Source organism: Aythya ferina (genome assembly GCF_964211825.1).
Source record: "Aythya ferina genome assembly, chromosome: 20".
Classification (NCBI taxonomy): domain Eukaryota; kingdom Metazoa; phylum Chordata; class Aves; order Anseriformes; family Anatidae; genus Aythya; species Aythya ferina.
Genome location: NC_140318.1, coordinates 10,917,004 through 10,929,410, shown reverse-complemented (window position 1 = coordinate 10,929,410; position 12,407 = coordinate 10,917,004). Strand labels below are relative to the sequence as shown.

Below are 12,407 nucleotides of genomic sequence, written 5' to 3'. Positions count from 1 at the left end.
GCTGGGTGAGGCCCTGATTCAGCGCAGGGCTCCCAGCCAGCTCCGCCGGCAGGCAGAGACAGACAGAGGCAATAAAGCCAGCCCGTGATCCAGTCTAGACTTTACTGAGCTCTTGCAAAAACTTGGTATTAATGTTACACTGACGTATAAAGTCGAATGGACTCGATTTCTCAGCTGGAGCAAGATGAACTTGATGGAACCACTGCAGCCAGTGGGACGATGCTCACAGACCCCAGCTGCCCTCCAAAAATCCTGCTGGCCCCATCTGCCCCATCTGCTTGGCTGCAGCAAGGAGAAGGTGGTTCTTGACGCTGGGGCTTGGTACCAAATTGCAGGTGGGATTTCTGCTCCCCAGCCCTGGAGTGTCCACAGCCACTTGTGGTGCCTGCCTGGAGGGAGACTGGGGAGCTGGCACGTGGGCACAGTGCCCACAGGAGGAGGGCTCCAGGCAGTCTTGTTTGGTCACCTCCTCTTGAGCCAGGACCTGTTTTGCCATGTCTCCTGGCCAGGATGGCTGTAGTGTGGGAGCTACGTGCTGGCTGTGGCCAGGCCGTGGGGATGGCTGGTGTGCAGAGATGTGGGGAGCCAGGATCTTGTATGACAGCGTGCTGTGAGCTCCAGAGCACCACGTTCAGTTGTACCATAGGCTTTGAGCAGGGGCTGATGGAGGGGAGGACCGGGGGGCTCATCCCTTGGCCAGGAGCAGAGCGCACATCTCCCAGCCCTGCTGTGGTGGTGGTGGAGCATGGCACGGCAGAAGCACGTCCCTGGGCTGCCGAACTACATGGGCTGCTCCACCAGCACAGCTCTGGGTGCTCCGGGAGCTATGCACCTGCAGAGAACACGCAGCCAGTGAGGTGAAGCACGGGTTTGCAGTCTGGCACCAGCTTTTCCCTGCTACTGTGGGAGAGCAGGCACCATGTCCCTTTGAAGTCCTTTCCCCTTGCACGTAGCTGGCCAGTGGCAATACTGATCAACAACAGCACTGGTTGGAAGTGATTATCTCTGTACAGAGAAGTCCAAACCCTGTCCTGGTTCTGCCGTGCATTTTGGGGCATGAGTATGGCAGCAGGCCTAGGGAGGGAGGGAGATATACAATGAAGTCACTGTGTATGGATGAAGGATGCTTTCCTCCCGTCTCACCCAGAAGAACCCATCAGTGTCCCTTGACAGGCAGTCCTGGCTGTGCCTTTCCACTGTGTTGGGCAAGGGCTGATGGCCCCCGGGGAGCAGGTCACACCACAGTGCTGACAGAGGGGTCGGAGAGGTTGAGCTGGCCGGTGATGTCGGTGGGATGGTATTGCTGTAACACACAAATACACAGACAAGGAGAGAGAAGTGTTAGGCAGTCATGGCACTCGCCCCCACGCCTCCTTGCACCCCCTGTGTCCCTACGGGATGTCTCTGGGGTGGATGCAATGGCTCCAGACCTGGTGCTGGCTGAGGCCCCCTGCCCAGTGTGGGCTCGTGCAGAGGTCCTTGCAGACGCTCTCCAAGCACCCTGCGGCCTATGGGAAGGACACCCAGGAGCAGGGCACAGTGCACGGCAGCCGTGTCGCCTGCGGAGCCATCCTGTCCCTACATGGGGACAGCTACAGGAGAAAAGCAGTGAACCCCCAGCCTAGCCCACAGCCACGCCCGTGGCTGGAGGGTCTGGCTGGTGCCAGCTCAAGCTGTGCTTTGAGGCCAGGGTGTTGCACCTCCTTGCTCGAGTGCCCCTGCTCTCACTATCCTTCTATGCAGGTGAGGAGCTGTGCCGTGCGGGTGATTTGTGACTAGCTGTAGCATCACTAGCTAGTGTGAGAATGCAGCCTGTGCTGGAGACGTGGCCTGGATCTGGGGTTCTGCGCTCCTCGCAGTGGGGCCCGGCCAACACCCCCGGGAAAGACCTCCCCAGCAGCGGTCCCACCAGCAAGCAAGCAGGGAGAGCAGAAAAACCCCTCAACCATCCAGAAAAAAAAAAAAAAAAAAAAGGAAAAAAAAAAGGAAAAAAAAAAAAGAGAAAAAAGAAAAAAAAAAAAAAAGGAAAAAAAAAGTCCTTCCTCCTCAGGCAGGGGCTTATAGCTGGGCAGTTATTTCCTCCCTATCTTCTTCCATATGTCCTTCCTCTCCCTCTCCTAGCTCCAAGCCCTAAATGGGTGACACAAATGCATCTGCCACCACTTTGGGAACCTAACTTGGGCAGGAGGACTCGGTGGGTCTCCTGCTGCTACATGGATCCTCTCCTCTATATTGGCTTGACCGTGCACCTAGGAGGGCTGCTGGTTTGCTGGGTTTCCAGAGACTCCTTGGTTTTTAGGATTTCACAGGATTTAACCCATCCTCTGCTTCCTGGTAGCAACTGTGGCCCTTGCACTGCTGCTGGTGGCTCTAGCACTGTGGCTACCCTGTGTGGCCTTACAGCCTGTGCAGGGAGGTCTAGTGGCCCCCGAAGCATGGCGTGGGCTCCTCGGGGCTCATCTGCATGGTTTTTTGCTTCACAGTGACCCCAGCACCTTAACAGGGAGCTGCTGGGGCAGGGGCTGGAGCCAGCACAGTCCCATCCCTGCAGTGCACGTGGTGAAGACACACTGCCACTGAAGGAACAACTCTTGGGATTGCTCATTCATGTAGGGGACCAACTACTATCAAAATGGAGCCGATATGAAATTCCTCATTGCTTCGCTGAGTGGCAACACCTTGGCCATCTCCTGGTGATTTTGCTCAGACAAATTGCTCTGTCACACTGGGGAGCTTTTTCTTGCATTTTGCTGGTCCACTAAAAGCATGCCTCTTCCTACAGGGGTGCAGCCGCCCCTCTTTGCCAAAATCTTGGCTGCCACAGTGAAGCTCATGGGATGGGGCTGGAGCCCCATGGGGAGGAGACGACTTGGAGAGGGAAGAGGCTGGGCGGGTACCCAGAGGAGATGGTGCCAGCCTCTGCTGAAGGACGAGCTCCAGAGAAAAAATGAAAAGAAAAAAAAAGTAACAAAAAAACCCCACATACGGGCAGAAGAAAAGGTTCTTTGTTAAATACCCTGTGCTACCGGCCTGACGCAACCAGGAAAAAAGCCGTGTGTGCGTGTGGGTGCATGTGTCTCAGTACACGTGGCTGTGGGGTGGCAGGGGGAGGTCTGACAGGGGGGCGGGGGTGCTCTGGCCTCTCTGCACAGCTTTGGGAGACACTGACACCACCAAGTGATCTGGGGGGGGCTGGCCAGGAAAATTGCAATACAAGAGCATGGCTTTGGGTTTGAAAGCATATCTCCTCCAATCACAGAGTTATCACAGGGTAACATTCGCATTTACTTTTTTTTTTTTTTTGTGTAGAGTTCATGCATGCAGTTTTTAATATTAAAAAAAGGAAAAAAAAAAGGAAGAAAAAAAAAAAACAAGAAAACTGTCATATCAAAATTATGTTAAAGTAGAACTAATGCTAGAAGCACATATCAGTAATTTAGGGTAAATGATGTTACAGGGATGGTGCAATTATCCCCAAACCAAACATTATAAAGCCAAGAAATTAATCAATATTAACCGTAGAAGAGACTCAAACATGTTAAGGTATGGAAGTGAAGTGAAGGCACCAAAAACTTTAAATGACACCAGGAAGAAAATATAGACAAGAACTTAATATGTCTTTAAAAATGACTTCAACCTAATCTGGGCTTCTGGGCTCATATTGTAGTCCCTGGCTGGTGGAAGATTTTCTGGAAGAATTTTGGGTTTCTTTTTTTTTTTTTTTTTGTTCAATTAAGTATTAGGATTCCAGCTAAATGCAATCTTGCTGTAGAAAATGTCAACTTTCCTTTAAAAAAAATATTGTTGTCTTTGGCCTACATTTGTTCGTTTGGGGCCAAAAACTAGGTTCTTTTTCAGCCAAAAAGCACTTGGTTTTGGAATGGCTGATCTTTCACTGAAAAGGTGACCTTTTCCATGAACCCCCTCGATTCTCGACCAGCTCTGGCATCGTCCCCATGCTGGCGGGGCCCTCGCTTGGCGGTGACGTGGGACGTGTGTCGTGCTGTGTCTGGGGGCCCGCGGGCTGGCAGTGGGGCTGCGGGGGCTGATGACATCTGCAGTGGGGGCTAAGGGATCTGTGCGTCTCGTTACGTGTCTGTACGAAATGTGCCGGCTCGGAAGGTGTCTGTGTGGTTTATGCGTCTCACATGGCTTCTGTGGGGTTGCAGTAGCGTGGGTGGCTGCGATGGATGGCAGTACGTCAGCTCTGCGAGTGCTATTCGAGTTGCAGGAGCTGCCTATGGGGAACACATGCATCTCCTCCTGGGGCGGTGGGGATGATGTGCCGCGGAGAGGCTGTGCAGCTCGGGTGATGGTGGGCGCTAGGACGTTCAGAGTGGGGTGGCAGCTTCCCAGGGCTGTCTTGGCTCCATGGTGCCAGCCTGTCTCTCTGGCACTCCTGAGGGACCATTCTGCAGGGCTGCAGAGCAGAATCCATTTTTAAAACTCCCGACAACGAAAAGGGAAGAAGCAAGGCCACCAGGTTTGTATCTTTTGCTTGCTAGCCAGGAGAGCCCATGGGGCCGGGGTCAGCCTGGCCTTCCAGCCCCATGGGCTCTCAAGCCTTGCCCAACTGAGACCTGGTGTGGGCCTGCGGCTCTGCCAAGCATCACAAAACAGAGCACCTCACTGCTTTCTCGCCTTTACAAGGACCCCAGGCAATGTGTCCCCGCATGCTATGTACTCATGGGGCCTTCCACAGCAGGAGGGCATTGGGGTCTCTGAGCCAGGGCTGCTGCATTGAAGCTGGGGGCACCAAAAGGCAGGCTGTGATGTGAACTGGTAACAGCACCCTCCCGTTGGTCACTCACCCCATGGAGCAACCAGCGGGCCTGCCCAACATCACCACAAAGCTTGCTCCACTGTGGGCCTTCTGCAATAGGCAGGTCTTGGACCTGCTAGCCTCAGTCTTGGCCCCGTTGGCTTGGATCTTGGTCCTGCTGGCCTGTTCTTGGCCCAACTAGCCTGTCCCCCCTTCAGAACACATGCTGGGGCCAGCCATGCCACCTCATGGCACGCAGAAGACTGCAACAGACTCCTAGACAGTGGGGCATCATTGCCCATAGCTGCCCCACAGCTGCAGCTGCCACCAGAGTGGGATGCCATCTTCTGGAGCCTCTGGTGTAGATGGTCCCTGGACCTGGCCAGCTCCTAGCCCTGGGTGGTGGGGTGGCATGAGGTCATGGATGCTGCACCAAGAAGCAGGATCAGACCCAGGATGCATCCCTGGGGAGGGAGCAGGGTGTTGGAGGTGGTACTGGGGTGCCCCATTGCTCCTGGGGGAGCGAGCAGGCACCCAGGAGAGGGCATGGCCATAGCCATGGGGTCCCCTCTCCTGGCACTGCTCACGTGCCTTTGGTAGGCATGTGTCTTCTCTGGTGCCCACTTTGCTGTGATGCTCCTACTCTCCTAGGCCAGCTCCCCTTGGTTTGCTAAATTTTGGAGACAAAAACATGGGGTCTACTCTGGCCAGGCTGAGGGTTCCCTTGACAGCTCTCCCTGCAGATTTTTCTCCCCACCAGTCCCTCCTTGTCATGGTTCTTCTCACTCCCCACTTTCTCCTCGCCACCCCATCCACTCCACCTCTCCTCCTCTCCCCTGGTTGGGGTCTGGCCACACAGACCCTCCTCCGAGCCTCCCTCAAGCTCAGGGGTCTGGTCCCTGGGGCAGCGGGGCGGGGGCATCCTTGATGTTGGGGCACAACCAGGACAAGGTGGTTCAGGGGGCAGTGCAGGAGGTGACAGGGATGCTTGTCCTCCCCATTGGGCACAGGGACAAGCGAGGAGAATGTGGGAAAACCCTTGACAGCCGGGGGAGCACTTTGTGCGAGATGGTGGCAGCTGGGCCCGGTGGAGGGCTCAGCTGTCCCCGGGGCCACGTCCCAGGGGTGCTGGGGTTGGAGCCTGCCCTGGTGCCAAACGCAGCCGCCTCCACGCAGAGCTGTGGCTGGAGACCCCCTGCGACATCGCACGCCGCTCCCCCCCGCGTTCCTGCAGCCAGGGACTGGCCGCCCCACCGCGTCTCCCCGTCCCCGCCGTGCATCGCGCCTGTGGCGGGGAGCCCGCTGCAAGAGGTTCGGGCAGCGCAGCGCCCGCATCCACATGAGACAACAGAGTAGCCACAGTGCAGAGTGTCGTACGACAGACGGCAACATGCAGAGGGACACCAGCTCAGTCCGACAGACCAACAGCCCACCCTGACGCTGGCGTGTCTGAAGCTCCAGCACGAGCAGACACGTTTGCACATGGGGAAACAGCTGGCTTTAGAGGCAGCTATTTGGAAACGTTCTCTGGTTACATGTGAGCAGCGATACTGCGAGGTGGAAAACCCAGGTTTGAAGCAGGCTGGGTCTTTAACAACCTCCTCTTTCAAGCCATGGTGCCTCTTCTAGAGGCTTCGCTGCTGACGATAACCAGAGAGAGCTGTCCCTCCTGTGCCGAGGGCTATGTCCCGAATGCTAAGTCACAAACAAAAATCACATGTAGAGAATGTGACACATATGGCTCTTGGTGAGGTGAGACAGTGCCCAAATTAAATTGGGGTGATTGTTTTTAGGCATACAATGACAAACAGGTACAGGAACACTCAGGAACAGAAAAAGAAAATAAAAATGTCATCAGTTTCAAGAGGTCAGCACCGGTACGGTGAGCAAAGCACAGAGAGGAACATCAGAAATCATCCAGGCAAAAAGAAAACGGAAACAAAACAAAAACTCGGTTGCATCTCCCAACTCATCACAGGACTCCAAAGCACCTCCTGCCTGCCCTCCAGGATCCCAGCATCCTTTCAGGAACACGGGATGACTGACTGACTGACTGACTGACTGGTGACGAACATGAGCTATGCATGTACACTGGCAGCTTCGGGATGGGTGTGTGGCAGTCGATGGGATGGCAGAAGAGAGAAAGAGAGAGAAAGAGAGAGGGCAGAATTGTTCTTCTTCCTCTTACCGTATCCTTGGAGGACCTACGTCTCTTGAAGCTGGAGGCCAGGGTGGAGGTGATGGACCTAAAAGTGGCTTTCTTTTTAGGGTCAGGTTCTGCTCTACCACTTTTTCTATCCTAAAATGAATATGTATAAGCGATTAGATCTCTAGTGTGCTGTTGGAAACGCTAAATCTACTTGAATACTGCCCCGTGTCATGTCCTTCATTTGGGTGAGAAAGCTACTGGAGATGTCATTCCCAGTCCTCCAAGGGCCTCTGTGACCCACAGGCACAGCGCGGCCTCCACACTGCTATGGCTACGGGGCCGGCCTCGCGTCGGGAGCGCTGGAACCCCTCTGGGGAGCAGCCCTGCGTCTCCTGGGTGTCTGCCGGCAGCCTGCAGCGCTGACCTTGCTTCCTCAGGAGCACCTGGGGGTGCTCTGCCTGTCCCTGTCCCTTGCTTCCACCGCCAGCCTGCCTAGACCGAGAGGTGAGATGCTGCACCTACCACTAAAAAAAAATTGCTCAGGGCCTTTTCTGAGGCTGAATCCTAGTGCCACAAGAGAGAGAGAGGACTGCATTGAAAGAGAAGTCATTGTATGAATATTCCATAAAAAAGGTATTCCAAAATTTAAATGATGCGTTTGTGCAAAGCCGAACGTGGTTGTTGGTGTTTGTGGTGTTGTGTTGTTTGTTGTTGTTGTTGTTGTTGTTTTTTCCAAAGTAAAACCGTTTTTTTTTTTTTTTTTAAAGAAAAAAGGAAACTGGAAGAAAAAATAAAAGTAAATAAAAGAAAACAAAACAAAAAGAAAAGGAAAAGAAAGGGAGGAAGCAAAGCGTTAGCGCTATGATGTCATCAGGGTCAGGATGAACTCAAAGAGAAACAGAACTGAAAAATGTAGCCATTGGTGTTAGCGAGTCGGACCTGGTTGGCGCAGGCTGGGAGCACCAGCCGCCACGGTGCGGGGGCAGCGAGCCGTGGGGACCGGCCGCGCTCGGCGGCGGGCGCTGACAACGATTCCTCCCCAATTGCTTTCGTGCCAATGAGTGTGACCTTGCCGACGGGGGACGGAGTGACCAGGTCTGGCTCTGCTACCGCACGGGGGTAACCAAAATGTATCCCGCTGGTGCGTAGAGCATGCTCGGGGATACATTTGCTCCTCCTTCTCAGTTCTCTCTTTTGCGGACATGCACAAACGGAAAGGAAAGCAAGATGAATGGAATGAAATGTCTTTTTCTTCCATGGCATCTCAGGAAATAGCCATGGCAAAACTGTGATCCCAAAAAACATTATTTTTGTTTGTTTGTTTTAACAAATAAATCTTTCCACTTGCCTACCTTCTAGCAATGTACCAGATACTAGTGCTCTGACGTTTCCTCCTGTGGAAAAGTCTTACAATGTCAAACGGCTCTTTACCATGAGGCTGTTTATCCCCACAGGGCAGCATGCTTTGCTCACAGTCCCACAGACTCTGCCCAAGGACCCAGTGCAGTATTTTCTAGAAGGTTGGCAAGTGAAAAATGGCAGTGCGACTAGTGTGCTCTGTCCCAGCAGCCTTAACCCCGTCGGTGCTGCTGCTTTTTGGAAGCAAAGGAAAAAATAATAATAATAATAAATAATAATAAAAAAGAAGAAATGGCTTTTCCGAAACTCGTATCAGTGAACTGAACCCAGCGAGCTCTCAGGATGTAGCAGCCCGGCCTCATGTTCCCCTCGCTGCTCTCGGGAAGGTGGTGTCCCCCAAGCACCCCCCACGCCCCCCACCGCTCCGCGGGGACCCCGCACTGCGCTCGGCCAGCCATCGGGGGGCTCTATCCCTTGGGCAGTGGCCCTGCAAGTGGCAGCATCCCTGAGTCCCCTGACGGATGCCTGGCTCTCTGAGTGCCGGTTTGCTTCCCCAAGGGTGGGACGCAGCCCGGATGGTTTGCAGAGAGCACCCAAGCGGTCCCTGAGCTGGGGGGGCGCAGCGCGGCGAGGGTGGGGGGAGGCTTGGGGATGTGCCTGGGGCTGTGTCACCATCAGGTACCACCACTCCCCCGGGCTCCCCTCACCCGGGTGCTTCAGGGATGGGAGATGCTGGGGGGAGAGGTCCTTATCCCCAAGTGACAAGAGCACTTAATGAACTGGCTGGGGTGCGGCAGGAGAACCACAGTCCCGGGAGGGGGGCAGGAGGGGCAGGCACTGGAAACCATCGAGAAACCCGGAGCAATTCTTCACAGGACTGCAGGGCAGGGGTGCTTGGGGGCCCAAGGCAGGGATGCTGGGGGGCTTCGGGGAAGGGATGCTCAGAACGATTGGGGCAGGGCTGCTCAGGACCATGGGGCAAGGATGGTCAGGACCACGGGGCAGGGATGGTCAGGACCACAGGGCAGGGATGCTTGGTGGCTGCACGTGAACCCTCCCCTCCTCTGCTGGTGAGCGTGGCTGGAGCAGGTCAGAGAGCCTACAAAAGTTGCTGCTGGCACTGCTGATTCAGCTGTGACAAGATGTGGCTCTGGCACATGGTCCCCAGCAGAGCAAGGTCCCTGTCCCCAGCACCACCAAGGACAAACCAAGGCATTTAAGCCAGGTCTCTCTCCAGGACAGAGCTGGGAATGACACCTCCCATGGGAGGTGGCAATGGCCAGGGGTGGCCCTGGGGATAAGCAGGGCCCTACAGCTCACTAGCAGTGCTGTAACGCCTGGTAGAGTCACTGGGTGCGGGGCGGGGGACAGGGGGGCCCATGCTAGCCCACAGCTCTGCATTCACTGATTTGGTGAAGGAATGGAAAACGCACCTGTTGGAGATTTGCTCTAAAAACGGTTTGTCCTACCTGCAGGTTTTTCCTCCACACATTAACGGCCGCAAACGCCAGCTGCATCTGCTTCCTCCGCGCGTCCTTATGCCTTTTGTAAGCTATTTCTATGAATATTAAAAATATCCCGGCAACAATACCTCCAGCCACCAGCATAAACACACCTGAAATAAGCAGGAAAGTTACATGGGGCAGTGGGAATCGCACCACGACACTTCATTTCCTCTGCATCACGCTCAGCACCAGCAGCATTGGCCAACCCCGGCCCCCCGGCCCCTGCCACCCCCCACAGTCCCAGAGGGGCACCCATGGTGACAGGCAGGGAGGTGGTAGGTTTGGAGCATCTGTATGAGCTCCTTTTGGCTGGGCACCGGTGCTACTGCAGGGATGCTCAGGGCAGGCATGGGGTGCTGGGTGCTGCACCACGCACCGGGGCAGACCCTGTTCCCAGGGCTGTTTGCAGCAGAAATACCCAGCTCTGGTGCTGCTGTTTGGTGCATAGGGAAGCACACCATGTGCTGAGCTCTCTATGCTGTCTTCAGCTGGCTGTGACTCTTGGGGCTGGTACTTGGGGATGGGGAGGTGGCACAGTGCCCTGCATCCCAGGGAATGGAGCAAAAGGCTCCACCTCATTCTCGCTGATGCCAGCATGTGTGGGGTCCCCTCAGACACCACTAACCCTGTGTTGCCACACTGACTGGGGGAAGAGAACCCACCTGGGAGAAATTAATCTTTGCAAAGAGGGGCCAAGGAGAAAAAAACTCTGCATCAGTCATCATCCCCCTGCCCTCTTCCCCTGCTCAGGTCCAGCACACACTCCTCGGGGCTGCCCTTTGCCAGCTCCCTCCTGCAGCAGAGTTCCTGCTCACCCCTGCACCGCTTGCCCCTTCCCAGGATGCTGCCTCCCTCTCTCCCTCTGCACCAATTGCACCCCGACAGCCGTGGCTGGGCCAGAGTGGAGGGACAGGAGTGATGGGCATGGCAGCTGCCCCCGCCGATGAGGAAGCCACCCCAGGGAAGGTGGAGGAAGCTTCGTGGAGCTGTTTCAGACAAGGTGGGGTGGGAACCCACCACAGCAGCCTCCCACCGCTAGGAAAGCACAAACCCAGAAGAAGCAGAGCTTTGGCCCGGGAGGAGAGCTCAGGAGAGGAGAATGTCTTGAGCGAAAGCAGGCTACCCAGCGAAGAGGAAGAAAGAGGTTTGCAGAACAAACCTGCCATATTTTCAAAGGTGAGTGTTGCTGGGGCATTGCTACGGGAATCACACTCCTGATACCTCACCCAAGTCTTGTCCAAATCCTCCATGAAGCCGTTCTCATGGGACCTGAAAGCACAAGGAGACAGGACGGTCACAGGAGACCAGGCGCAGACATCTGGGACACAGGGGCTGGTTTCATGTTCTCTGAAGCCCACTGTCCTTGGGCTCTGCCCTTGGCCGCAGCCTATGGGCATGTCTATGGGTGCTGTGTGTGTGTGTGCACTGTATGTGTATGCCTGGCAGGGTGTGTTTGTGTGCACACGTGTGTGCATGTACAGCTTTGGTGCCAGGGGGCAGATCACTGCTGTGAGGGCTGGACCCACCCAGTGTTACAGCGCAGGGATGGGGATGGGCACAGGGCACACATCCACCACGGGGCTCCTGCACATCCCTGCCTCCTGTTCCTGGCACATCCCCACACCTCACTGCTGTCCTGGGCCACCTGCAGACCTGGGCCTCTCCGTCTTCTCCCAGAAGGGCCCCAAGGGCTCCTAGTGCCTCTCCAGGCTCTGCAGCCCCAAATCCCACCCATCCTGCTGCCACCCAGCTCTTTGGCACAGCTGCCCCAAAGGTGGGGTCCAGGGCCTCCCTAGGTTACCCTGGGTTCCTGCGGGTGGTTTTTGGCCAGTACCCTGCTAGCTCCTGACCCTCTACAATTAATCTTGCTTCTTCCCCTCCCTCCACAGCTGGTTCCCAGCTGCCTTTCCTCCATCACCACATTCCACTCTCCACAATGAACATGGCATTTCCAAACCAACACAGAGAAATCCCTTTTTATCTGTGATACCAGATGCTTTGTGGCACTCCATACTGCAGGCTAACACTGATATAAGAGCCTTGTTTGGAGTTGGGAGGGGACCCGAAGCATCTCTGCCTAACAGAAATATAGTGGAGAGAATAACCCTGGGGAGATGGAGCCAGGCAGCACGGTGCTGTTGGCCTGGCTGAGCTCACAGGGAGGTGTCCTCACAGAGGGGGGTGGCACTGCCTGGTGTGGGGCTACTTGCGTGCTAGCACATGCAGGGTTTGGGGGCTGAGAGCCGTGTACGGACTTGAGGATGGCCAGGGAGACATTCTGCTTCCACGGGCTGTCCTTGCGCATCCCAATCCCAAAGCCGGAGCGGAAGAAAAGCTCCCCCGTCGTCACCAGGTCGCACTTCTGGGAGGCTTCGAACTCCAGCACCGCTGAGTCCCAGATGAAGGCATGGAGCTTGCTGGAAACCAAGAGAGGTGTGACACAGGTAAGGGTGGGCAGCCCACCTTGTCTGCAGCTACTGTGGGAGCAGCAAGGGGGCTCCCAAGGGGGCCCTAACTCAAGCCCTGTGCATGGGGATCAGCATCCCACTCCTGGCAAAGGATAGGAAATATTTCTGAGGAGCATGAGGGGTTGAAATGAAGTTTGAAGCCACCCAGTCTGGCACAGAGGCCA

General features: G+C 55.5%; 1 protein-coding gene across 9 annotated transcripts in view; it reads right to left on the bottom strand.

The window, feature by feature from the left end:
• Positions 1-88: 88 nt before the first annotated feature.
• Positions 89-12,407, bottom strand: part of GRIN1 (glutamate ionotropic receptor NMDA type subunit 1) — a 34,357-nt gene continuing 22,038 nt past the window's right edge. For 2 of the 9 annotated variants that reach the window (XM_084494480.1, XM_084494482.1), the window contains 5 exons: positions 12,031-12,192; positions 10,935-11,044; positions 9,740-9,885; positions 7,851-8,102; positions 89-1,303 (listed from right to left, as the gene is read on the bottom strand). In XM_084494480.1, coding sequence (XP_084350606.1) covers positions 1,235-1,303; positions 7,851-8,102; positions 9,740-9,885; positions 10,935-11,044; positions 12,031-12,192 — 739 coding nt within the window. In that variant the 3' untranslated portion in view covers positions 89-1,234. Of the gene's footprint in view, positions 1,304-3,225; positions 4,421-6,950; positions 7,062-7,850; positions 8,103-8,263; positions 8,306-9,739; positions 9,886-10,934; positions 11,045-12,030; positions 12,193-12,407 lie in introns of those variants that run through there. The other 7 variants (XM_084494481.1, XM_084494483.1, XM_084494485.1 and 4 more) reach the window with 5 other exon arrangements.